The sequence below is a fragment of the Rattus norvegicus genome, chromosome 10, assembly GCF_036323735.1.
Source record: "Rattus norvegicus strain BN/NHsdMcwi chromosome 10, GRCr8, whole genome shotgun sequence".
Lineage (NCBI taxonomy): Eukaryota > Metazoa > Chordata > Mammalia > Rodentia > Muridae > Rattus > Rattus norvegicus.
In genome coordinates, this window is record NC_086028.1 from 103,443,108 (window position 1) to 103,468,946 (window position 25,839).

At 48.2% G+C, this 25,839-nt stretch overlaps 1 protein-coding gene across 15 annotated transcripts in view; it reads left to right on the forward strand.

Annotated features, from left to right (window-relative positions):
* Tnrc6c (trinucleotide repeat containing adaptor 6C) overlaps nucleotides 1-25,839 on the forward strand; it is a 110,749-nt gene that overhangs the window by 75,610 nt on the left and 9,300 nt on the right. For 11 of the 15 annotated variants that reach the window (XM_063269255.1, XM_063269261.1, XM_063269257.1 and 8 more), the window contains 13 exons: nucleotides 1,162-1,374; nucleotides 2,644-2,810; nucleotides 5,330-5,410; nucleotides 7,311-7,368; nucleotides 8,752-8,894; nucleotides 10,499-10,672; nucleotides 11,712-11,849; nucleotides 16,026-16,145; nucleotides 18,186-18,269; nucleotides 18,513-18,753; nucleotides 21,454-21,621; nucleotides 24,194-24,385; nucleotides 24,824-24,967. In XM_063269255.1, coding sequence (XP_063125325.1) covers nucleotides 1,162-1,374; nucleotides 2,644-2,810; nucleotides 5,330-5,410; nucleotides 7,311-7,368; nucleotides 8,752-8,894; nucleotides 10,499-10,672; nucleotides 11,712-11,849; nucleotides 16,026-16,145; nucleotides 18,186-18,269; nucleotides 18,513-18,753; nucleotides 21,454-21,621; nucleotides 24,194-24,385; nucleotides 24,824-24,967 — 1,923 coding nt within the window. The remainder of the gene's footprint in view (nucleotides 1-1,161; nucleotides 1,375-2,643; nucleotides 2,811-5,329; nucleotides 5,411-7,310; nucleotides 7,369-8,751; nucleotides 8,895-10,498; nucleotides 10,673-11,711; nucleotides 11,850-16,025; nucleotides 16,146-18,185; nucleotides 18,270-18,512; nucleotides 18,754-21,453; nucleotides 21,622-24,193; nucleotides 24,386-24,823; nucleotides 24,968-25,839) is intronic. The other 4 variants (XM_063269256.1, NM_001427499.1, XM_063269265.1 and 1 more) reach the window with 2 other exon arrangements.

The window sequence follows — 25,839 nt, forward strand, 5'->3', positions numbered from 1 at the left end:
AACTGTTGTGTATAAACTGAAAATGCTTGCTTTGTACCAGAACTATTTAGTATATTTCAGTTTGTCACATCTCTTCTAAAGACTAGACCCTGGGTCTGCATGAGTCTTGCCAGAGATGAGCTTAACCCAGGAAGACGGTTTGCTGGGTGGTTCCTCCACTTCTCCACAAGGCTTTGAGATATGGAGCCAACAATCTTCCACTACTACATAGGATTTCCGTTGATTCTTAAGAGGAGCCAAAACTTCCTATAAAAAATGAGCTAACTAATTATGATGGTTCTTAACTTTAACTTTTTTAGTTATTCTGTTAGTATCCTGTAATCCGGCCTTGAACGACATGGCCGTGGAGAATCATGCTCCTGCTCTCAGCCGCTGACTCAGCCCTTGTCTGCTGATTGGTCATAGTAACACATTATCAGCTGTGGGAATCTTCTCCATTTAATTGCCCCCTTAAATTTGAAAAACTGCCTTTCAGTTTTGGTTACGGCTTTCTGTGTAATTACTGCTTGTGCTGTAACTGATCAGGATAACTTACCAGTTATTGTTAACAATTTGCTTAAACTGTTGCTCAGCAGAGAGCTTGAAATTTAAAATGATTCATAGCTACATGTCCTTTTTGACATTAGGATTACTGCATTTTGTTAGAATAAAGACTTGTGGGAGGGTTGGGGATTTAGCTCAGTGGTAGAGCGCTTGCCTAGCAAGCGCAAGGCACTGGGTTTGATCCCCAGCTCCGGGGGGGGGGGGGGGGGGGAAGAGTTGTGGGAACCAGTTCTATACTATCATTAGTAAGAAAATTAACAAGGGGTTGGGGATTTAGCTCAGTGGTAGAGCACTTGCCTAACAAGCGCAAGGCCCTGGGTTCGGTCTCCAGCTCCGAAAAAAAGAAAAAAGAAAAAAAAAAGAAAATTAACAAATTTCACAATTGAGATGATAATGAGCTTGCTGCCCGAGTCCTGTGCCCTCTCCTCAGGCCACTGAGCTGATACACCCTGAGCAGTTTGCAGCTATTGGCCTCAGATTTGTTGGGAGACCGAGTCTTAAGGCATTAAGGTGAAAGATTAAGCGTGACACTTGAAGTGCAGAGTGACAAGGTTCTGCTTGATTTGGAATGGCACCACCTGACTTCTCAGTTTCACTTGCATTCTCCCCCTTTTCCAGTTTCGTCTGGCTGGGGAGAGATGCCCAATGTTCACTCCAAGGCTGAGAACTCCTGGGGAGAGCCATCTTCCCCTTCTACCCTGGTCGACAATGGCACGGCAGCCTGGGGGAAGCCTCCCAGTAGTGGCAGTGGATGGGATCATCCTGCTGAGCCCGTGGTGCCATTTGGAAGAGCCAGTGCTCCTGCTGCTGCCACAGCCCTGTGCAAACCAGGTAAGCCCATGCCTGGACCTAGCACTGAGCTAGACGTGGTTCACAGGGCTGGGCAAATAGATCAGTAAGATTATTTGCTGTGCAAGTATAAGGACCTGAATTCACTTCTCTAGGCCATGCATGGCTACATGTGCCTGCAACCCCAGCCTTGGAGGGCAGAGACCGGTGCATCCTGGGAGCTCCCCAGCCAGCTAACATAGTCTAAATGGATAGCCTCAGATTTGTTGGGAGACAAATTTGTCTTAAAGGATTAAGGTGAAAGTAATAGAAGAAGACACCACCTGGTGCATTCCTTTGTCCTTTATGTGCACACATGGGTTAAGGATCTATAGATTTATATGCCTGTATCACACACACAGTTTACATATGCCATACATATGAAATAGGATGGGTATCTTTTTTTTTTAATTTTTTTTATTTTTGGAGACAGGGTTTCTCTGTGTAACCCTGGCTGCCCTGGTAGAGGGCTTGCTTAGCATGGTACAAGGCCCTGGATGACATCCTGTCTTGAACAAACCGTGAATAGCAACAGCAGACAGCTGCTGTTTCCTTGGCTGCTGCATTGTTCGGTTTTCCTTGCTTGTCAGTAGATGTGTGTCCTAGGTGGTCGGTTGGTCTGGGACAGTCACTGTGTAGCCCTGGCTGCCCTGTCAGTAGACGTGTGTTCTAGGTGGTCGGTTGGTCTGGGACAGTCACTGTGTAGCCCTGGCTGCCCTGTCAGTAGACGTGTGTTCTAGGTGGTCGGTTGGTCTGGGACAGTCACTGTGTAGCCCTGGCTGGTCTACTGTCCTAGGGTGGTTGGTTGGTCTGAGGCAGTCTCACCCTGGCTGGTCTGTGACTTTGGAGATTGAGTTGGCCTCAGATTCACAGAGGTCCCTCTGTCTCTGCCTCCCAAGAACTGGGATTAAAGACGAAACTAATACCTAAAAGAAATACCTAAAAGAAAGGCACTGACGCTTTCAGGAGTCCACGTCTGAGTTGCATTTTCATCTGTGAAGAGACTGCTGCCTCCCCTGTGGTCTCCGACTTAGTTGTAGAATGCATGCCTGTGTGTGCAAGTGGAGGGCATAGTCGAGTGAGGAGGTTTGGAGCAGTGCAGCTGGAGTTGCAAAGGAAAACATCTCACATACATCCTGTACCTGCCTAAGAGAAAAGAAATAGATAAAAGATAGCAATAGTTCCTGTTTCCCCACCCCTCCTGTGTTCTGGTGACACAGGTTTCTTCTCAGGACAAGTGAGTCTGACAGGTTCCTCACTGCTCTCTTCCAGCTTCCAAATCTATGCAAGAAGGCTGGGGCAGTGGTGCGGACGAAATGAACCTGGGCACCAGCCAGTGGGAGGACGAGGACGGGGACATGTGGAACAATGCTGCCTCCCAAGAAAGCAGCTCATCCTGCAGCTCCTGGGGCAATGCCTCAAAAAAAGGACTTCAGAAGGTAGGTGTTGCTGGGGAGACCATGAGGCTGGGATGCCTTTCCTGCAGTCTAGGTAGGTCTAGTGATTGCTGGGAAGACAGAACTCTCTGTGGGTAGTCTTGGGACTCTAATCTCTGTACATTGGCAAGATCAAAACTATTCTCAGGTGGCCGTAGTGGCGCATGCTGTAAATCCCAGCACTCAGGAGACAAAGGCAGGTAGATCTCTGTGAGTTCAAGGACATCCTTGTCTACATAGTGTTAGGACAGCAAGGTCTGCACAGAGAAGCCCTGTCTTGAAAAAAACTAAAAGCTGTTTTTGTATTAATAGAATTTTGTCTTTCCAATAAGTTCTTTTTTGGGAGTGAGGTTGTGTATGGACTGCAACAAACCATAAAACCTTTACATAACAAGTTAGCCTCCCAATTAAAGCCAGAGGCCTTTACACAAGTCAGCCTCTCAATTAAAGCCAGAGGTTAGGGGAGAGAGAATGTGTGTGTGTGGGGTGGGGGGGTACATATCATTTACACCATAGAAAACCTGGTCTCCCTGATGTGCATAAGTGTCCAAAGAGAACAAAGATGTAAAGCTGGTCAGAAGGTCGAAGGGAATACAGGTTACCCTCCCACATATAAAAGTTGGCAGTCCCAGCTCACCAAACATCAGGGACCCAGAAGCTGACTAAGCACTACTAGTAGCTGGGCTACTCTGTCCTCACTGCCAGAGCAGGACAGGGAGTGAAGGGTAGGCTTCGGGTGCTCCCAGGCTGCAGGCGTTGGCTCCCTGGCCCACTGCTAGCTTGCTGTGCTCTCTGGGCTGTAGGCGTCATGTCCCTGGCTCCTTGCTAGCCTTATACACTAGTGTCACCTGCGTATGGACGCAGCATCGCCATTGGCTGTGCACATCTGTAGTTCTTTTGGGACATTGTCATCAAACATGAGAAAGACGACACTTTAGTGCAGCAGCCAGTTGGAATCCCTCTGCACATCCTCATGAGAAATCAAACACTTGCCTTGTACAAAAGCAGGTACAGACCAGCAGGCTGTCAGAAGATGAAAGGGAGACATGGTTTGTGCATATGGTAACAGCTTGTATATGGTGTTTCAAACCTTCTGTTCATAATAATCTTCAAGAGACTTCTTGGAAGAGATCAGGATTTATACAGATGAGACAGTACTGAGGCCTTTTAATTCATTTCTTTTGTAATTTAGAATGTGGATTTATTGCTGTTTAGAAAATGCTATTGAAAATCATTCATGAAACAGCAGACAGAATCCAGAAATTGAAATCAGCCTGTCTGTTCGTAAGGAGTAGAAATGATCGCAGACATGAAGAGAGGTTGTTTTACGTGGGGCTGGGTAATCCGGTTGCCATAAGACAAGGAATGCTACAGTGTGAAATTGTAGTGACAGGATCTGGCCCTGGAGCAGGCCTGCCATCCAGGCGAGCTGCCTCCCTGCCGCTCCAGCACCATGTGCTCTGTGCACTGTGCTGCTGCTGCTGCTGCTGCTGCTGCTGCTGCTGCTGCTGCTGCTGCTGCTGCTGCTGCTGCTGCTGCTGCTGAAGCAGGCTGAAGCGGAAGAGGGTGGTGGTGCACACCTGTAACCCCAGCCTTGGGTGGTGAAGACAAGGAGGATCAGGAGTTTGAGGTCACCCTCAGCCACAAAGCCAAGTTTAAAGCCAGCCTGGGCTACATGAGATCCTGTCTCCAAAGGAAGAAATGGAGGAAAACACAGAAGGACAGGAAGTGGGGGGAAAGGGAAAGCAAGCACATCACAGCAGATGTTCTGCAAGAGGGGCAGAGTTTTAGCTTGGTTTGTGACTCTTAGGAGACTATGTAGTCACCGTTCCACCTCGTGTACCTGGTTCTCAGGCCGCCTGTGCCCTGCCCTTGGGCCGCCCTTTTTCTGTGGTCAGCCTCTCTCCTCTCCTTTAACATCTCTCTCCATGTTCCTTTCCTCACCTGAGTGAGGATCAGACTGTGGATAGAGGTGGCTTTCCCAGGAGCTCTGCATTTTGTTGTTGTTGAGAATAAATTGCATATGAAAGTAAAAAGCATGAAATGTTGAGGAAACTTGGCAGTGCTGAGAGCTGCCGAGGCGTTTGTGTGACCAGTAGTGTACTTGATTACCCTGTTCTTTGTTTATCCATAAATGACAGGCGTGACCAGCCTGCAGGTGCACCCTGCAGTCTCCCACAGTGTAATGTCACCACGAGGTGAGGTCGGCTCTGAGGAGCAGCACAATCCAGTGCTCACTCACAGATCCTGTCCCTGCAGTCACTGAGGTGGTGGTTGTTGTTGTTACTGGGTTTTGTTTTGTTTTTGAAACAAGGTTTCCCTGCATAGCCCCAGCTGTCTTGGAACTTACTCTATTAACTGTTATTAGCCAGGCTGGACTTGAACTCAAGAGATCTGCCTGCCTCTGCCTCCTAAGTACTGGGTTTAAAGGCATGTGCCACCAACCACCCAGGAACTCTCCCGAATTTCTAAAACACACTAAAAGTAACTCCTGACCTTTTCCTTTGTCCGCTCTGTTCCAGGGCATGAAGACGCCCGGCAAGCAGGATGAGGCCTGGATCATGAGCCGGCTGATCAAACAACTCACAGACATGGGCTTCCCGGTAACTGTCATCCTGATGCTCCTGCCCCACGGCTCCAGTGACAGCCTGAAAGCAGTCCCAGCCAGTCTGTTGTGTGTGATGGGGCACAGAACAGATGCTCTGTGGATGACGTCACTGTCTAGTTACTTGTTGAGTTCCCTTGGACCTGGGCCATAAGCAAAGAATTACTCAGTTTTGATCAAGAATGCCTCTTGCTAAATAAAAGTCAATGTATGATTTGTAATTTCCTTAGAGTTAGGCAGTTTCGTGTTTTCTGAGGTTTATAATTACAAGCGAGTTTCATTCCTTATGTAGTAAGTAAAAGGACACAGCACGAAGCTGGGTACTTAGACAACACCCTCCCTGTGGCAGTCCAACAAGCCAGCCTCATTCCTGTATCTCAGGTGTCCCCCAACAGAAGCACCTCAGTCTTCCCAGTGCTTAGGTCAGGTGACAATGGGCCAGAGAGCAGCTAGTTCCCAGGTTCCACATACAAGCCCTTGTCCCAGTGTGCATCTGTTACTCAGTCACTGTGCATGTACCTGAGAGGAGTCCAGAATGGTCCCGTGCCTTATACTGATGCTATATAAATGAGCAGGCCACTGCCCTGTGGAACAGCCTCTCTAAACGACCCAGAAAATATTGTGATGGGCATCCCAGCATGCTCCCCCAGCCCCATGGGCATCCCAGCATGCTCCTCCAGCCCCATAGGCATCCCAGCATGCTCCCCAGCCCCATGGGCATCCCAGCATGCTCCCCAGCCCCATGGGCATCCCAGCATGCTCCCCAGCCCCATAGGCATCCCAGCATGCTCCCCAGCCCCATAGGCATCCCAGCATGCCCCCCCAGCCCCATAGGCATCCCAGCATGCCCCCCCCCCAGCTCTATGGGCAAGTAAGGTGTATAATGTTAACTGTTCAGCCATCTCCCCAGCCCCTAGCAAACAACTTTGATTTTCTTCAGGAATTAGTCTGATTATTTATCTGGTAAAAAGATAGTTACCAGCATGAATCTGATCTGATTGTGTTTTTGTTTCTTGGCCAGAAGTTTGGGTGATAGACACTGGTGTTCATGACATACAAAAGTTTGATGTTATGTACCTCCTGGTACTCAGAGTGACAGATAAAACAGGGATCTGCGTATGAAGAGTCCAGAACTCTGCAGTTCTGCTAAATTGTCATTGTTTGGTACAGCACCGAAACAAGTGTAGGTGTGCTCACAAGCTTCCTACAGCCCCACTGTTTAGAGATTGATTTATTCATTTGTTTGTATGTATGTATGTATGTATGTATGTATGTATGTATGTATGTATGTGAGTACACTGTCACTCTCTTCAGACACACCAGAAGAGGGCATCGGATCCCATTACAGATGGTCGTGAGCCACCATGTGGTTGCTGGGAATTGAACTCAGGCCCTCTGGAAGAGCAGTCAGTCCTCTCCAGCCCCCAAATCCCATATTTTTATTTCTGATATTAAATACAAGTTTTTTGGGGTTTTTTTGTTTTGTTTTGTTTTGTTTTGTTTTTGAGGCAAGATCTCATTGCGTCACCCTGACTAGCCTCAAATGCATAGAGATCTGACTGTTGAGATTAAAGATGTGAGCTGCAATGTCCAGCTAAATATAAGTGCTTGACTCTCCATTCTAGATTTGGTACAGTTAGTTTTAGCTACTGTGTTTTCTGTTACAAGACACCTTCTCTACAACACTCAGGAGGCAGAGGCAGGGTGTACATATAAGTGCCTGCCTTTAAGAATAAAAAGATGGTGTCTCTGTCCTCAACAAAGAAGAACATCTCCCGTTCCAAACACTAGTGGTGGTTGCCGCTCCTCCGCTGGAGTGCTAGGATGTTTAGGAGTTACTTGGTTGTCTTAACTGTGTGGATTGTTGTTGCTAATATGAGTTCTGCTTCCCCCCTCAGAGAGAGCCAGCTGAAGAGGCCTTGAAGAGCAACAGTATGAACCTTGACCAGGCCATGAGTAAGTGACAGGGCATCTATCCAGATGCCTCTTGGGAAGTTTTGCTTTGTAGAACCATTTGCTTATAGCCATCGTTAACCCTGAAGAGGTGGGTAGACAAATCCAGGCTCAGGAGGAACAACCACAGAGCACCCCAGTCAATATGGCAAGTGCCTCTTCTGGGATAACCCCATGAAGTCTCCCACAAGCCTGTTAGCCACACACCCATTTTATCTATGTTAGTGTTTCTGAGTACTATACTTAACACGTCTTTATAATTAAATGTGAATTCATCGGGATGTAATGTCTCCTGACCCTAGGTCATGTGGTTGTATTTTTTTTATACAGACTGCCAGCTGTACTGTCCATTATGCCTATTTTATTGTTGTGTATATGTGTGAAGTATGTGTGGGCACACGTGCTGTGGTGCATGTGTGAAGTATGTGTGGATACACTTGCTGTGGTGTGAACTGTGTGTGGACACACATGCTGTGGTGCACATGTGTGTGGCGTATGTGGTATATGTGTGTATCGTGTATCAGCTTTTCTTGGCTTCTGGGGCTCAGACTCAGGTTAGCAGCTTGAATAGTAAGCGCCTCTGCTGCTGACCACACTGCCAGTTCCCTCTGCACACGCGTTTGCTGACTGCCTGCAGCTCTAGGCGCGCTGTGGGTGTCAGCCTCGGCACCTCCTGAGGAGCCTCACCAATGGAATCCTTCCTCCTCCTCGATTTCTCTGCTGGGATTTCTTAGCAGAAAAGTAACAAACTACGTTGCTGTAGCTCATGCCTGAAAGACAATGAGCAGGCATGGGCAGTTTCTCTGCAAGGCACAGCTAGCGTTCTCGCATTAGGAATGCCACATAGCACTCCATTGGGAGCATTCCAAAATCACCCAGCTGTGAAGAGTGTGCAGCAGAGGCACCACAGATGCTTGCAATATAAGGTCCAGTAAGTGCAGAGTACTCCCCTGTCTCACCTGAACTGGATACTTATCAGCAAGGTCAGTTTTCCTCCAACCCACAGGGGTCCACAAGTGACCATAAACATAGGACAGTGAATGAATGCAGATCCATGAATGATGGGGACAGATGGTAGTGTGTGTTTGTAAGAATGCTGTGTGCACTGTAAGGCAGGGAGACCAGACAAGTGGCAGCAGTGACATCCAAATACAAGTGAGTAGGCCCTGAGATGGTGGCCAGAAGGAAGGAAAGAAGGAAGACCTGAGGAACAGAGAATGCTAATGAGCTCCCTGGGGACGGGCAGGGGGCAGTGTGGCCAGAGTTGGCATGAGCAGGGCAAGCAGGTCCAATCCCAGGGTGCAGGTTGGTGCTGGGGCTCCATGACCGCCTCCTGTCCTGCAGTCACTCGCTCCCTCTCAGCGTTGCTGTCCATGTTGTGCCCAGGTGCTCTGCTGGAAAAGAAGGTGGACATGGACAAACGTGGACTGGGAATGACCGACTACAATGGAATGGTCACCAAACCCCTCGGCTGCCGCCCACCAATCTCCAAAGAGTCTTCCATGGACCGCCCCACCTTCCTTGACAAGGTATGGATCTAAGCAGCTGTCTTAGTTATGCCTTCCACAGTTATCTGAGCTGTGTCCTTAAAACAAGTCAGATGGAAAGTTAGGACGTTTAAGGGGCTTTTCCTCAATTGTCCTAACGTGGGAATGTATAACTCAGAGGTACGGTTGCATTACGCATGGCACTGTAAGGAGTGCAAAGTGCTGGGATTGGGAACTGGCTCTCCTTGTTAGAGTGTGAACTCACAGCTTTCCATTCGGGTATACAGCAAGCCAGGGTCATCACGTTTTTCTGTTCCACTCACTTGAAATGCTCAATTGCTGATTGGAGATGATACATAGCAGGTTTAACCTCTGAAAAGGTTGGGCCAAACAGGCGCGGCAGAGGCCTTTAATTCCAGCACTCAGGAGGCAGAGGCAGGAAGATCTCTGAGTTCAGTACAGCCAAGGCAAGGTTACACAGAGAAACCCTGTCTTGGATAAACAAAAATCGAAAGAAGAAGAAGAAAAGGAGTGGAAGGGCAGGGCACCTGTATCTAACTGGCCCTGGCCATGGCCACATTTGATACCCAGGGGAATCTCCCTCCATTTTTCAAATCCAGTCAAAACTCTGTCCGTTCCCCTTTAGTGTCTCATGGGAGAAAGTCCCTTCTTCAGGTGAAATTCAATTTCCATATTGATCCCTGAAAACAAAACTGAAGCAAGGACAGACAAATCTTGTGAGGTTTGGTGGCACTAGCTGTGATCCCAGCTCCTCAAGAAACTGAGGCAGGATCTCAAGTTCAAAGCCACCTTATATTATCAACAAGACCCTGCCTCCAAGGAAAGGGAACTTCTGTGGATGTTAACTCTGTAGAGCCCTGGCCTTACACACACTGGAGCCTAGATCCCATCCCAGTTCTGTTCCCAGAAGGGCTCTTGACACCCTGACAGGACTTGATAGCTCCAGAGTCTCTTCCTGTTCCACACAGACAGATGAGCTGTGGCACACGTGATCAAGAGCACTTTATACTAAAAAATATTTATCTGAAATGCCAAATTAGTGTCTGGCCTCACTATTCTTATTCTCCTACTGCAACCTCTGGAGTTCTGAGATTGCGGTTGGGCACCACTATGTGTGTTTTTATTTGCGGGTCTGGCAGTGTGATTGGGCCCTGGCTCCTTCTCTAAAGCGTGGGTTAATTAAATGTACAAGTGGTTGTGCTGCGGGTGAGGTGTTAGATTTGCAGAGCTTGGCAGTCGGGTGACCTTAGCATTTTCTGTGCTTGTTGCTCTGAGTCAGCCAAGTGCTGTGTGGAGGTGGAGACAGCCTCCCCAGGAAGCTGTGCGCTTGGAGTCTGCAGGTTAGACTTGCTGCTGTGTCTGTCCCTCCCCACAGTAGCCAGGCCAGAGCAGTGGAGTGGGAACAATGCTAGAAGCTCTCAAGTGTGTGCTTGTCAGGGCCTTAACAAAGCATCGTCTTAATCCTCTCTCTCTCTCTCTTTTCTCCTCTTCCTGTTTCCATGCCCCCATCCCCTCATTATCCACACGTCTTACCGTTCAATTCTCTACCCATCCACCCCACCTCACCCCATTATTTCCATGGGAAACTGTTTGGTGCTCTGCGTGCTGGCCGGCACTGCACACAGCTCACCCTTTCTTTCTCCAATCAGGATGGCGGCCTCGTGGAAGAGCCCACGACTTCACCGTTTTTGCCTTCCCCAAGCCTGAAGCTCCCCCTTTCCAACAGTGCACTCCCCAATCAGGCCCTGGGTGGGATTGCCTCAGGGCTGGGCATGCAAAACTTGAACTCTTCTAGACAGGTAAGGCTGTTGGGAAAGAACAGGGAGTGGTCTGCATTCCTTCTCCTGACTTTTCTAACCTGGTAGAGGAAAAGTACTGTTTTCAGTTGATATCTTGATCTTAAAATATGAGGAAATATGTGAAGCTACTGAAATGCTCTCAGGACACCCGATGGAGTGCTCACAGAAGCTCAAAATCGAATGACAGTTCTTGAAATTTAGTCACTATAGGAATGTTTCAAGGTTGTTTTTATGCTGAACTAAAATGTATTTGAGCTCCTCTCTGTACTCCAAATTCCAAGTTATTGCTACTGATTGAAATACTGGTCTCTTACCAACTTTTTTACCATGGGGGGGTTCCCTCTCCAGAAACAGAGGGGACTTCTATGAAATTTGCAGAGCCTTTCATGCTCTTATGTAAGAAGTCCCCAGAAAGAGAGAGAGACCTGAGTGCCTGTGGCCACTGCAGATTATCATGGCCCTGTGGGCTCTCAGCAGCACCTTGGTCAGGTTCAGGGGAAGATTGAACCCTAGAAACCCACAGTGCACTGGTCACAGCTCGGCTAGACTGACGGGAGCACACACCGAGGATGCCTGGTGTTGGCACCAGGATAACTCTCTGACTTTGCTGACTGACTCAGCCTCGGGGTTTGTTGCAGTAACTGCTGCATTTCTCACCGCACTATGACTTCTCAGCTTTCCAGAGCACATGTTCTCTGTGCCTGGCTGCACGTGGCCTTCAGGGATGGAAGTGTCCTACTCAGATTCTTACCACCGTTGTGTTTGAATCATTCCTAATTATCTCTTTAACTGTGACAACCGTGTTTGGGGACACTTGAAAATAATGCAGTTACGTGTGCTTCCTGTGATTTAAAAGTGTAGGCAGTTCCCTAAGCTGGTTCTCGATCCTCCGTAACCTGTACAAGTCGCGTTTGTCCAAAGTGCACTTAGGGACCAGGTTGAAGGGGCAGGAAACAGAAGAAACACCGGCATTCATAGTGGAAAGGGCCCTTCCCCAGCTTGCCCGCCCACCTCTTACTGGCTGTCCTGTCTTCTGCAGATCCCGAGTGGCAATCTGGGTGTGTTTGGCAATAGCGGAGCAGCACAAGCCAGGACCATGCAGCAGCCGCCAGTGCAGCCTCTTAATTCCTCCCAGCCCAGCCTCCGAGCTCAAGTGCCTCAGTTTCTATCCCCTCAGGTGCGACCAATAAGCTTTGCACACTGTGCTTGGTATGGTTTTGATCTGGATCTAGCTGGATCCAGGAAATGATGGTGATAAAGCTGACAGTAGTCTCCTGGGTTATTTGGAATGAAAACAAGCAGACTACTGTTGGCATAGAACATTAGTAAGGTCACCAGGGCACCCAGGGCAAGGGGTGTGTCAGTGAAGTAGCAGTTGGAGTTGTATGATAGCGTATGCGTGCACAGAGCCTGGTGACGGTGTGTCGGTGTGTGTGCACAGAGCATGGTGACCTCGCCTTTAACCCCAGCATGCAGGAGACGGGGATAGACAGAGCTCTGACTTTGAGGCTCACCGGGTCTAGAGAGGAGTTGGCAAAGATACGAGCTAATCATTGCCAGAGGAGATTGATGAGGAGGCTGTAGTGTTTGCTCGTTGTTTTCACAGTGTGTGTCCTAGTGAAGGTTGTTACTGCTGTGATAAAACACACGGTCAGAAGCAAGCTGCGGAGGAAAGCTGTGCTTGGCTTCTGCTTCTCTGTCACTGTTGATCACTGAATGAAAGCAGGACAGGACCCTGAAGACAGGAACTGATGCAGAGGCCACGGAGAGGCCTGTTCTCCCAGGAACACGTACAATAGGCTGGGCCCTCCCTCCCCCATCAATCACTAATCTAGAAAATGCCCTCCAAGTTTGCCTACAGCCCAGTCTTCTGGAGGCAGAATATTCTCAATTAAGCCTCCCTCCTCTCTGATGACTCTAGCTTGTGTCAAGTTGTCAAGTTGACATAAAGCCAGCCAGAGTCGTGTACTTGTTTCCTTCTTCCTTCAAATTTTTATTTTCCTTTTTTTTTTCTTTTTTTGAGATGGGGTCTCTATGTAGACCACTCTGGCCTGACCGGGGTCCATGTACTTTCCCTCCACCTCCCAAGTACTAGGATTAATGGCATGCACCACAATACCCGCGAATTTACAGAGACGCCTGTCTGTACACCATGTGCACACCAGTTGCCCCTAGAGGACTAAAGAGAGTATCAGACTCCCTAGAGCTGGAATAACAGAAAATTACGAACCACTATGTGGGTGCTGCGAATCAAACCCAGGTCCTCTGTAAGAACAACCAGTGTTCTAAACTGCTGAGCCATCTCTCTAGCCCAAACCCATAGAGATTCATGTGTGTGTGTGTGTGTGTGTGTGGGTGTGGGTGTGGGTGTGTGTGTGTTTAGGATTTATTCGTATATAATCATATATTTGTATATATTTTTTAGATAATTTCCCCCCTACCCTTTCCTCCCTCCAAACCCTCCCTTGTACTCCTTCTTGCTCACATTCCAATGTATGGTCTCTTAGAAGCAAGAGGATCTCTATGAATTCAAGGCCAGCCAGGACTACACAACAAGGTCCTGCTTAAATTCACACACACACACACACACACACACACGCGCGCGCGCGCGCAGACTTATGGCCTCTTTTTCTTTTTTTTTTTTTTCTTTTTTTTAATTAATTTTTTAAGATTTATTTATTTATTATATGTAAGTACACTGTAGCTGTCTTCAGACACACCAGAAGAGGGCATCGGATCTCTTTACAGATGGCTGTGAGCCACCATGTGGTTGCTGGGAATTGAACTCAGAACCTCTGGAAGAGCAGTCGGGTGCTCTTAACCGCTGAGCCATCTCTCCAGCCCATAAGTACACTGTAGCTGTCTTCAGACACACCAGAAGAGGGCATCGGATCTCTTTACAGATGGTTGTGAGCCACCATGTGGTTGCTGGGAATTGAACTCAGGACCTCTGGAAGAGCAGTCGGGTGCTCTTAACCACTGAGCCATTTCTCCAGCCCATTAAAATGTGTAGCCCAGGCTGGCCTCGAACTCGTGATCCTCCTGCCTCTGCCTCCTTCAGCAAATCCTACCGGTGTGCGCCACCACAACCGGCTCTTTTTCTTTAATTGGTGGTGGTAGGGGGTGTGTGTGTGCACGTGCGCATTTCTAAATATATAAATATGCCCTGCTCGTTCCTGTAACATTTCTTGTGTATGTGTCTTTTCAGGGCTGACAATTTGGTGTAGGATAATCAATTGGTCTTTTTTCCCTGGTGAAAACTGTTTCTCTCTCTTAGTACTCCTTCGCTGCCTGTAGTTGTTTGTCTAGGCCTGAGGCCTCAGGAGCTCCCCCTGCACATTAGCACTTCTTCAGATCATCCTCAGGCACCCATGGTGGTGAGACTTCACACACAGGTTCTCTGACCTGCTAGGAAACCGTCTCATACTCAGAGCAAACTTGCTGTTAACAACCTCCAGCCTCCTTCTGCACTAATCCCTGAGGCCTAGGTACATACTCGTTGGGACCAGACTCCACGACTCTGCATAGTGAACAGTTACGCTTGCCGGGTGAAAAGAGCAGTTTCCTTGACTGGGGAGGACTACGTTCAGGGTATAAGAACAAATATTTATAGTTGAGGTTAGGCTGGTTTAGTGAAGTGGTAATTGTAGGCTCTCCTCCAAGATCCATGACTAAACTAGTTCTGGGCAGTTGGCTAGTTTGCAGTACCAACCATGATTTTCCTCTTACTGAGGAGGCCTTAAGTCCAATTGGAGATTTATTTCTTGGTTTCTGCCAAGGTACCGTGTGCCACTAGTGTCCCCTTGAGGCTGTTGTGGCATTCCGGAGACTCAGCGAGAGTCTTACTGTACAGCCCAAGTAAAGAGCAGGACGTGGGTTTTGTGTTACCACATCTGTCCTTTTTTAAAAAGCATCAGCACTGTTTACTTTCAGAACATTAATAATTTCAGCCTCTGGACATTCATTATCCCTTGTTAAAAATATTAGTAATCAGTTGATACGGATATCGTTTTACCTGAGGTAACTCAGAACTCCAGTCTATATATAATTATGGTAACTGCCTGAAAAGAGCACGAGTGTCCTGAAGCCCCACCTCTGGTAGCTCCTGCTGACAGAAACAGGCTGCTTTGTTATTAGACTCTGCTGCCAACAGGACCCTTGGGATTTCTGAGGAACCTTATTTCTCATCTGTCTTAAAGAGATCATGCTAATCCCATTACCTGTAAGAGGTCATTTAAAGTGCTGGGTAGCTGTGGAGATGGACAGTGTACAGGTGGCTTGCAGTTCTGAGGCTGCAGTTTGTGAGGGCTTACTGATCCTAATGGTAACTTCTGAGCATCCGCAGGGTTGAGCAAGCAGCTTCCCTGGGCTTCATTGATAAGGGCACGGATCCCAGTCAGGTCAGAGCCCTCATAACCTCGTCACCTCCCAGAATCCCACCTCTTTAGTTCAGTTGGTTGGTTAGTTACTTTTATATGTGTGAGTGTTTTGCCTGTGTGTGCGCATGTGCACCGTGTGTGCCTGATAGACAGAGAGGTCAGAGGAGGGAATCGAAAGCCTTGGAACAGGACTTACCCACAGATAGCTGCAGGCTATTAGACGGGTACTAGATGAACTCAGATGCCTACAAGGGCACAGACCACTCTAAACCACTGAGCCGGCTCTCCTGCTCCTGGCACAGTTTTCACTTCTTCTGACTGCCACATTTGAAAATGTTTCATTCGTCCTAGGAGTTTGGGGGGACATCTCTTCTGTCCCCGCACATAGGAAGACAGTGTTGACGTGTGGAGAAGAACAGGTCTGTACAGCGAGTTGAGATGGCTCGGACTTGGTAGAAAATAGTTACATGTGTTAAGGAGGACGTAGCAGCTCCTATGGAGACTGGTTGGAGGCCCTTATGAGATAAGGCACTTCCCTCCTCCTGAGGCAGCAGTTAGCTGGATAAATATCTCCTCCAGACCTCGAGGTTCCACTTTGGCAGAACATAAACTAACCTCTGATGGGAATGGCCTCAAGCCATGAAAAGCAAGTGCACAGCTCAAATGTTCAGAGAACGAGATCTTGTAGGTGCTGGCTTGGCGTGATGGTTCTTGCCTAAAGTCCCAGGATGTAGCAGATAGAGAGGCAAAGAGTCAGGAAGAGTCCATCCTGCCCACTACAGAGCTATTTTTATATTCTGAACATGTTAACTACTAATGTTTAATTGTTCCTAAAATGTTCTAATGGCCTCTCCAGTTCAGCTGTCAGACAAATGGAATTGTTAGTTAACCAGTTTGAACCCCAAAACAAAGCCACACAGACAAGTGAGTGCTTCCATTGAGATGGTGGTTAATGGTGTGCTTCTGCTCAACAGGTTCAAGCACAGCTTTTGCAGTTTGCAGCAAAAAACATTGGTCTCAGCCCTGCACTATTAACCTCGCCAATTAACCCTCAGCATATGACGATGTTGAACCAGCTCTATCAGCTGCAGCTGGTAAGTGCCATGGGCCCAGTCTAGACATGAGCGCTCCTGTCCGCAGGCAGCAGAGACACCTCACTGGTGAGCTTGGTCAGTCACTCTGTTTCCCACACCCAACTGTGTTAGGGATTAGAAGGTTTTTGCTCAAAGATATTGTTCCCACCCTTTGTAAATGCTTAGCCCCTTCCAGTTCATGGTCTCACAGATCTATAACCTGGCATGTCTATTCCTTGGGTCTCTCAGAGTTGGCTCCTCTGAGCCACGGAACACAAGCACCTCATGGCTGGATCCTTTCTCACTCCTCCCAAGGATGGCAAACACAAACACCATCATGGGCTCATAGAGGAGAGAAGTTGCTGCCATTCCTGGATCAACCGCTTTGGCCCCTTGAGACTCACAGAGCCTCAGTCGGGAGCAGCTAGTGAGACCCAGGAGTCCTTAAAGGTTGTGTGACTTAGCATACATGAATTCTTAATTTTCAGTAGTCTTCTCGTTTTTATATTAAGTGGCCATCCTTGCTTCCTGGCCACACAGTGAACATGTCTCTACTGGGGCGCCAAGTGTGCTTGTCCCCTCCAGTGTCTACCCTCCTGGTCTTCTTTTTTTTTTTTTTTCTTTTTTTTTTCCGGAGCTGGGGACCGAACCCAGGGCCTTGTGCTTGCTAGGCAAGCGCTCTACCACTGAGCTAAATCCCCAACCCCCCCTCCTGGTCTTCTTAGACGTCTTACCTTGGAACTTCGTTGCCTGGAAAATGAGTCTTGAAGGAAGCAAAGCAAATGAGGAAGGCCAGACAGGAGGTACAGGGGACTGGAGACCTCTGCTTCTGAAAGCAGACAGCCCCAAGTCGTTCACTTTTTAACCACATGTCTAAAAGTGCAAGGCTCCGACATTTCAGTAGGTGGCAGGGGAGCAGGACAAAGGCAAGTATCCCGGAGATAATGTGTCTTTGCTGTCCTTGAGGCCACAGGCCCCTGGACTTAGGCAGCATGTGGCTTCCCCATCAAGCTGTTTGTAGATTCCTAACTAGGGAGCCCTGTGCCTGTCACCTACAGGGAGACCTCCCTGCAGTGGGCACTCAGGAGGCCGTGTTGCCTCCTGGACCCATGACAGTGAGTGGCAGGAGGCAAGTTCACCCAGAACAGGAAGGGGTCCTGGCAGCTGCCCAGCTTATGTGTGGGGGCCACTGCAGAGCCTGCTGCACTGTCACAGGCCAGAGCTTGGGGCAAGGGGGAGAGAGGTACACATAGCACACAGGATGTTCTCCAGCCTTCCTTGTGCTGTGAATGGAGGGCACAGCTGTCTGGTGCCAGATGTATTCTGCTTGTAAACTTTTCTTCCAGAAAAATAGAGAAATGAAGTTTATTACTTGGTACAGAACTTTTAGAACTTCTAGAGAATCCTTAAGTGAACACTTTATCTACAACTACTGAAGGATTTTAACCGAACAGCACAACTCTATTTGGTTCTGTTTTAACTAACTTTTCTGTGTAGGACCAAATGGGCACTAACAACAAGCCAAAGAAACAGTCCTGCCTGGGTCTGAGTTACTCACAGGAACATGGTTGGCTTGGGCAGCTGTTTCACTGAAAAGCCTACCCCAGCATGGGTGGCAGCTCACAAGCTGCTTTTTGAGCTCCCTGAGGGCAGCTGCACATGGTACTCTCCTCACAGCAACTGTTTCCTGCTTATCTGACCTCACTGAGGGGCTCTGTGAATCCAAGGTTGTTTCATTTGGAAGTAACTACAGGAGTCTTCCAGCCAAGAAATCTCCCAAAATATGTTTTGTGCAGAAAATTAATCAATATTCAGCCAACATTTTGAAATAATCAAATTAAAGACCTTGTACATCAGCACACAGAGTACAGAGCTGCTTTTGCAGTTTACCCAGGAGACATTTATTGGATAGAGCATTATAGTGTTCTCCCACATTGTCTAGCCAGTCAAGCCTTTAGTCTAGATCACTGTAAAATATTTTTTTCTATTTCTCAATGTAAAGAAGATTGAATCACGTGTTTTGACAGCTTTCTTACGGTATTCCAACTTTTCTGTCAATAGGCATACCAACGTTTACAAATCCAGCAGCAGATGTTACAGGCCCAGCGGAATGTTTCCGGACCCATGAGGCAACAGGAGCAGCAAGTAAGTGTCCCTTAGACTGGCTTTGCCACTAGCTCTAATTCTAGTAGAAGAAACCCCAGTGGGTCAACTCTTAGCCTGGTGTCGGCTTTTCTCTGGTTGAACTCCCTATTTGGAAAGTCCCAGGGCTAAGTTTGGGATAAGGCTGGCCCAGCTGGTAGAGGCTGAGGTCTATAGATGAGCTCTGTGCTCTGCTCAGCCCTGCGTAATATGTGGTGTGTGTGTGTGTGTGTTTCCACCTGCCAGGTTGCGCGCACAATCACTAATCTGCAGCAGCAGATCCAGCAGCACCAGCGCCAGCTGGCCCAGGCCCTGCTTGTAAAGCAGCCTCCACCTCCGCCACCCCCGCCGCACCTGTCTCTGCACCCCTCTGCAGGCAAACCGGGCATGGATAGCTTCCCTCCTCACCCCCAGGCTCCTGGCCTCCCCGACCTGCAGACCAAAGAGCAGCAGTCTTCACCCAACACCTTTGCTCCTTATCCTCTTGGTGAGTCTTCTGTGGATTTCAGAGGTACACCACCAGGTAGAGGAGTCCCTCCTGTGCTAACCAAGAAGCTGTACAATAGGCAGAATGTACAGTTGGGAGGAAACAGCTCATGAGAGGCAGAATCAGACAGTGCACCTCTTGAGGCTTTGTCATGAGAGCAGCACTGCCCTCAGCATAGCACGAGCTCACTAGGACCACAGGTAATTCATAGCACCTGGGAGGCCCTACACGGTGGCTCTCACCTGTAACTCAGGCACTGGGGAGGCAGAGGAGTGGCCTGAATTACATAGCGGGCTACTTGGAGTAGTGCTTACAAAAACCCTCCGTTGCAGCAACATTCAGTTCATTCTGGTGTACTATCTTTACTGTTTTGATTTTTATGGGGTGTTTTTTGGAGGGGAGGGGACGGTGAGACACCACCTCAAACTGTAGCCCAGGCTAACTAAAGCTCTCAGCAGTTCTCCTGCCTCCACCTCTCAGGTACTGAAATCCCAGGGCTCTACTCTTCTTGCCTAGGCTCTGTCCTCCAGCCTCTCCATTATTGTTCCGTTACTGATAGAAGCACAGCTGTCCCTTGGCAAGGCCTAACTGAGGACTTGGACCTCCTAGAGACCAGTTTCTACCCACTGTTAACTTGTATAATTTGAGTGGTTTTCTTTGCCTCAGTTTTGCTGTTTATATAGAAATATTTATCACATGTGGGTAGTCACGGCACATGCCTTTAATCCCAGCACTCAGGAGGCAAATTTGGGTGGATCTCTGTGAGTTTGGGACCATCCTGGTCTACAGAGTGAGTTCTAGGACAGCCAGGGCTACCCTTTGCTGAAAAGCAACAAAAAAACAGACAAAAGCTCTCCAGAATGAAAGGTTTGCTGACCCCACCATGATAGGCTAAAAAGGTAAACAAACCTGTGAACTCAGCATTAAGGAGCAGATGCAGGAGGATTGCTGCCAGCACAAGGTTAGCCTGGGCTGTATAGCACAAGGTTAGCCTGGGCTGTATAGCACAAGGTTAGCCTGGGCTGTATAGCACAAGGTTAGCCTGGGCTGTATAGCACAAGGTTAGCCTGGGCTGTATAGCACAAGGTTAGCCTGGGCTGTATAGCAAATACCAGATGAACCAGGTCATGTACCAGGACCCTCTCAAAACAAAAAACAAAAGATAAATAAGATGAAAATTTAAAATCGAGGCCCAGACAAACAGGTTCAGTTCAGTGGGTAATGAGGGTAATGAGGAAATCTTTCCAGATTACAAGGTACAGCAGAGAAGCCCTGGTGTGTTAATTTGGTCCCATAAGAGCACCTTGGATCGCTGACAGTAGCCCTTGTGACTTCTCTACCTGGCAGACTTGTGTGAGGAGATAACAACAGCTGGAAGACGGGCTGTTGAGGAGGCAGATTCACACAGCTGCTACTCACAAGTGTGTAACCGTGTAAGCACTTCCAGTGTTGAGCAAAAGCGGCACATGCCAAGTCCCAGTCCTCGGGAGGAAGAGGCAGCCAGCTCTGTGAGCTCCAGCCTAGTCTGTGTAATTGTCTGGGACAGGCACAAAGGGAATTTGTCTCAAAAACAAAACAAAGGAAAAACAACCACAACAGCAGGGTTCCCTCGTGGCAGTGCCTACCTGGCCCAGTAGTGCCTGATTTTGGCAGGACAGAACCTGCTTCGTTTGCCATAGGACAGGCCCTTAGGCCACTGGCTTCCTTGCCCTTGGACTGCATTCCTCACCCATGTACCCTCATGAATGTTTGAATGTTCGGCACCTGCTCTAAAACTTAGAAGTAAAATGTCTGACTACCTGAGTGGTAGAGGTCCCTCTGCCATAACATCTGAATGATGGAGTGGGTTACAGTGGCGTCCATTGCCGCGCAGGACTCACTGTCGGAGGGTGGTGGTGTTGTGAAGAAAATCTCAGTCTTTCAATGTTACCAAGGAATACTCAGGAGCCAGATGCTGGCTGATTTTATTTAATCCTGTTTACAGAATTCAAGCAGAAAGCTCTTAGATTAAAGGATTAAATAAACAGGATTAAATAAAGTCAATTATAGGTCAAGAGACAACAACCAGTGACAGGAAGTAAACAGAGGAATATTAAGGGAAAAGCCATAGAGAGTAAGAGGGAGTCAGGAGGACAGGTAGGAAGATGCACGGGAAGAAGGGAGGGACATTGGATTTGAAGGAAGTTGTTTGAGAGGTGTGTGAGGAGGGGGATTCCAGGTGAGATCCCTCAGCCCAGGAGGAGGTCAGCCGGGCTCTCTCTGCCTCTCTGAGACGCAGGCTTCCACAGCAGCATCTGGCTCCAGAGTCACTGATAAAATTGAATGGTTAGGATTTTGTTTAAAGAATAGCACCACCAGCCTGGTCTACATAGTGATTCCAGGCCAGTTAGGGTGACACTCCGAGACCGGAGTGATTCCAGGCCAGACCTTGTCTCAGAATAAAAGCAAACCAAAGGCTAGCAAAGCAACCTATGCCTGCACCTCCAGCTCCCAGGACTCAGAGGCAGGCAGAACTCCTGAGTTTCAGGATAGCTGGGGCTACAGAGTGAGACTTATCTCCAGAGCACTGTAGGGGCAGGAGATGGAATTAAAATGGAAATGTGTGGCTGTTCCTGAGGTTGGAGGCCAAATCTCCAAGAGAGCTTTCATAGTGGAATCTTTCAGAGAAGAGGCAAATACTAGTGGTGTCTGTGTTTTCAGCCGGATTGAACCCAAACATGAATGTCAACAGCATAGACATGAGCAGTGGTTTGTCTGTGAAGGACCCATCTCAGTCCCAGTCACGCCTGCCTCAGTGGACACATCCCAATTCCATGGGTAACTTGTCTAGTGCTGCTTCTCCCCTGGACCAGAATCCTAGCAAGCATGGTACGTATGCCCTTGACAAATGCCCACCCACAGAAGGTTGCACACCACTTACTGATGGGGTAGCCTGAAATATTACTTTACTTTCTGTGCAGTAGTCCCCAGAACAGAAGAAAAGTAGTCTACCATTGCACAGTACCTGAAAGCTAGCCATTAAATCTTAGCTCCAAACCTACAAGCACTGAAAAGGCCCCAGCACACCGAACAGCCCAGCACTCTGTAGTTAGTTCCTTTTTGCTGCCAACAAAAAGAGCCCTGAAGCCTGGAAAGACTGCTCAGCAGTAAGAGCAGGCACTGCCCTTGCAGAGGAGCTGAGCTGAGTTCTGTCACCCATGCTTGGTGGCTTACAGCTGCCTCTAACAGAAGTCCCATCGTCTCTGTGGATACCTACAACTCACATGTATATACCCACGGATACACAAATAGATTATGGAGAACTTTTTTATTTTCTTAATGTCAAAAAACTACTAAAGAAAAATTACCTTTCAAAAAAGTAAGTCACAAAAGTATCAAATAGAAAGGAGAAAGAAACAAAACTGCTAATCATCATATTAGCCTGGAGTGGGCTAGGATATGACTCAGAGGCAGGGCCACTAACCTGGTCTCCATGGCCTCCATTCAGGGGCAGGGCACTAGTCTTGCTTGTGTGTGGGCCTGAGTTCTATCCCAGAACCAGAAAGGAACAAAAGAAATGCAATAGGGCGTATAGTCCTCTCTTCATGTACTCTAAAGGGAAAATTCCCCGACCACTAAGCAGCAAAGACTCCGTTTGTCCACAGATGGCCAGCTTAGCAGTGTGTGAAGATTTCCAGCTTCAGGTGATTAGGGAGCGATCTCTAATCCCAGCAATTATGAACTAGAGGTAGGAGAACTAGGAGAAGAAGTCAAGGCCATCCTTGGCTACTTACGAGTTGGAGGCCAGCCTGTGTTACATGAGACCTGGCTCAAAAAGTCTGTTCAAGAATCTGTTTATAGCCAGAAACCCGAAAAGTATGGTGGCACATGCCTTTAGTCCTAGCTCTTAGAGGCAGAGGCAAGCAGATCTCAGAATTTGAGGCCAGCTGGTCTACAGAGTGAGTCCCATATCAGCCAGGGCTGCATATTTACTAGGTACATGATATGAATTCAGCTGCTTAAGAGGCCAAGACAGTAGGGTCACTTGAGCCCAAGTGTTCCAACCTGCTTGGGTAACTATTTTTAAAAGGTGAGGAGGGAGCTGGAGAGATTACTTAGAGGTTAAAACCACTGACTGCTCTTGCAGAGGAACTGGGTTCAATTCCCGGCACCTAAATAGTGGAGTACAACTGCCGGTAACTCCTGCTCTAGGGGATCCGATGCCCTCTTCTGACTTCCACAGGGACCAGGCACATACATGGTGAATAGGCATACATGCAGGCAACAGTCATACAATAAAAATAAAGATAAAAATGTTTACAATAAAAGATCAGGGAGGGTGTCCTTGGGTAGACAGAGCACTTGGCTGCAGCACAAGCTGAGAACCCAAGTTCAAATCCTCAGAAGTGAACTGGCCACATAGCCTGTAACCTCAGTGTGTCTGAGCAGATGGGAGAGTCACTGAGACTTGCTGGCTCCAGCCCAGCTCCATGTTCAGTGAGAAACCCTATTTGCAGGAGATGAGGAGGACAGGGATAGAAGACACAGCTGACAGTCTCTGCCCTCCATGCAGATGGGCACATACACAAATCAAAATGTTTCAGGTGTCCAGGCAGGGGCATTAGCTCAGCTGTGCTTGCCTGGGAGGCAGGAAGCCTGGGCTGAAATAAAATGTGCTGCTGTAGTAAACCAGGCTTGGGGCTGCATGCCTGGAGTCTCAGCGTTAGGGGTAGAATCAGGAAGATCAGACATTCAAGGGCATCTTAAAATACACAGCAAGTAAGGTGCATCAGTCCCTACCGATCTCAGAAACCATACACCTTCCAACCTGACACACCAAACAGTTTACAGGGGCACACGCCTATCATTTCAGCATTGGGGGAGGTGGAGGCTGGGAGATCAGGAGTTTAGGATTATTCTTGGCTATATATGACATTCAAGGCCAATCCAGACTACATGATTCCATCTCAAAAAAAGCCACAGATGCTGTGTAGCATGTATGAAGCCTTGGATTTGATCCACAATACTAAAAAGTGATGATGATGATGATGATGATGATGATGATGATGATGATGATGATAACAGCCAGGTAGTGGTGCACACGCCTATGATCCCAGTGCTAAAGGGGTAGAGACAGATGGATCTGTCTGAGTTTGAGGCCAGTCTGGTCTACGGGGAAAAAAATCTCAGCAATAATAGTAATGGTGTGTGGTTGGTAACACAGGTTAGTCAGTGTCTCTCGGGTAGAAGCTTGACCTAGCATACACAGGTCCCTAAGTTCTATGCCTAGCACCACAAAAGAATGTGTTAGTCGTCTAAAGACCATGTTTGGGCTAACTGACACAGTTCTTAGAGAACCCTAGACTGCGAGGGGTGAGATCCTGGACATAGAAGGGAAGGTTGTTCTGTATTCCTAGGTGTCTTGGTAGAGTATTCACTCTTCCTGGTTCCTGTTCTGTAGGTGCTATCCCTGGAGGTCTAAGCATCGGGCCTCCAGGTAAGTCCTCTATTGATGACTCTTACGGCCGGTACGATTTAATTCAGAACAGTGAGTCACCAGCCAGTCCTCCAGTAGCTGTTCCCCATAGCTGGTCACGTGCCAAGTCTGACAGTGATAAAATCTCAAATGGCTCCAGCATCAGCTGGCCCCCAGGTAAGACTGCATGGTACTTGTGGGAAACAATAGATTCCCGGGGAGCCCAAGCCCAGGAGAGCAGTTAGAGCTGAGGAGCCTCATCTGCACTGTGTGTCCTGCAAGCATCAAGTCTATAGCTTTGGGGCTTCCATTAAGACTACATGGGGTATGGTGGTGTCAAGCATTGTTCTGAAGCTTCCCAGTTCGAGGTGAGGGGAAGCCTGAGGCAGGGGGACAGTAGGAAGGTACACCAGCTCCCACCTGGGAAACACAGGCACGTCTGACATGCAGTGGCTGTTCCTGGTTTGTTCCAAAAGAATGAACTGTATGTAAGCAAGGAGTGCCTCTGGACCTAGTCATCAGAATTTAGAAGTTTCTACAATGTGAAATGAGTTTTTAAGTGATGCAGTGTGCAGGTGCCTTAGTGTGCAGCCCCATCTTGATCCCCATGAACAGAGTTCCACCCCGGGGTCCCATGGAAAGGACTTCAGAACATCGATCCTGAGAATGACCCTGATGTCACTCCTGGAAGTGTCCCTACTGGACCCACCATTAACACCACCATCCAGGATGTCAACCGCTACCTCCTCAAGAGTGGAGGTAAGGAGGACTGCGCCCTGCCTTCTGTGAGCTGTGAGCCAAGTGTGACAAGAGCAGGAGCCAGGCAAAGCCTGTGGGGAGAATGACAAGGCGTGGGCTTGTGTCGAGTGTCCCTTGGCCGGTGTACTCAGAACAACATGTGCTTCAGATTTGGGAAGTTTGCAGACACTGTCCCTAATCCACAAACACCAAACCCACCATGACTGTCTTCATTCAGGTTCTATTGCTGTGAAAAGACACCATGACCGTGACCGCTCTTATAGAGGACAGCATTTTATAGAGACTAGCTTACAGCTCAGATTAGTTCATTACCATCACATTGGGAAGCATGGAACCATGCAGGCAGGCAGGCATGGTGCAGACATGGTGCTGGACAGGGAGCTGGAGAGTTAGTTCTTCATCTTGATCCACAGGCAGCAAGGGAGAGACTGGGCGCCACACTGAGGTAGCTTGAACATACACGACGTCAAAGCCCATCCCCACAGTGACAGTTCTTCCAACAGGGCTAAACCTCCTAACAGTGCCTCTTCTCGTGGGCCAGGTATTCACACACATGAGTCTGTGGGGCCCAAACTTATTCAAACACCACAATAACCCTAACTGTGGATCGAAATCTTCACCAGCAAGTCATTCATAGCATTTTTTAAATTGTTGTGTACGGCAATCACTACTTCAGCAGTTAGCTTTTTATAACAAGTTGTTTTTTTTTTTTTTCCTTGAAATCGCTTTGATCTGAAAGGGAATTGGGGCCTCTGTTCATCCCTCTGGTCTTTGTTTACTTTTTTGAGACAAGGTCTTAAAATGTTGTCCTGGCTGTCCTAGAACTCACTGAGTAGATCAGGCTAGCTTCAGACTCAAAGAGCTCCCCGTGT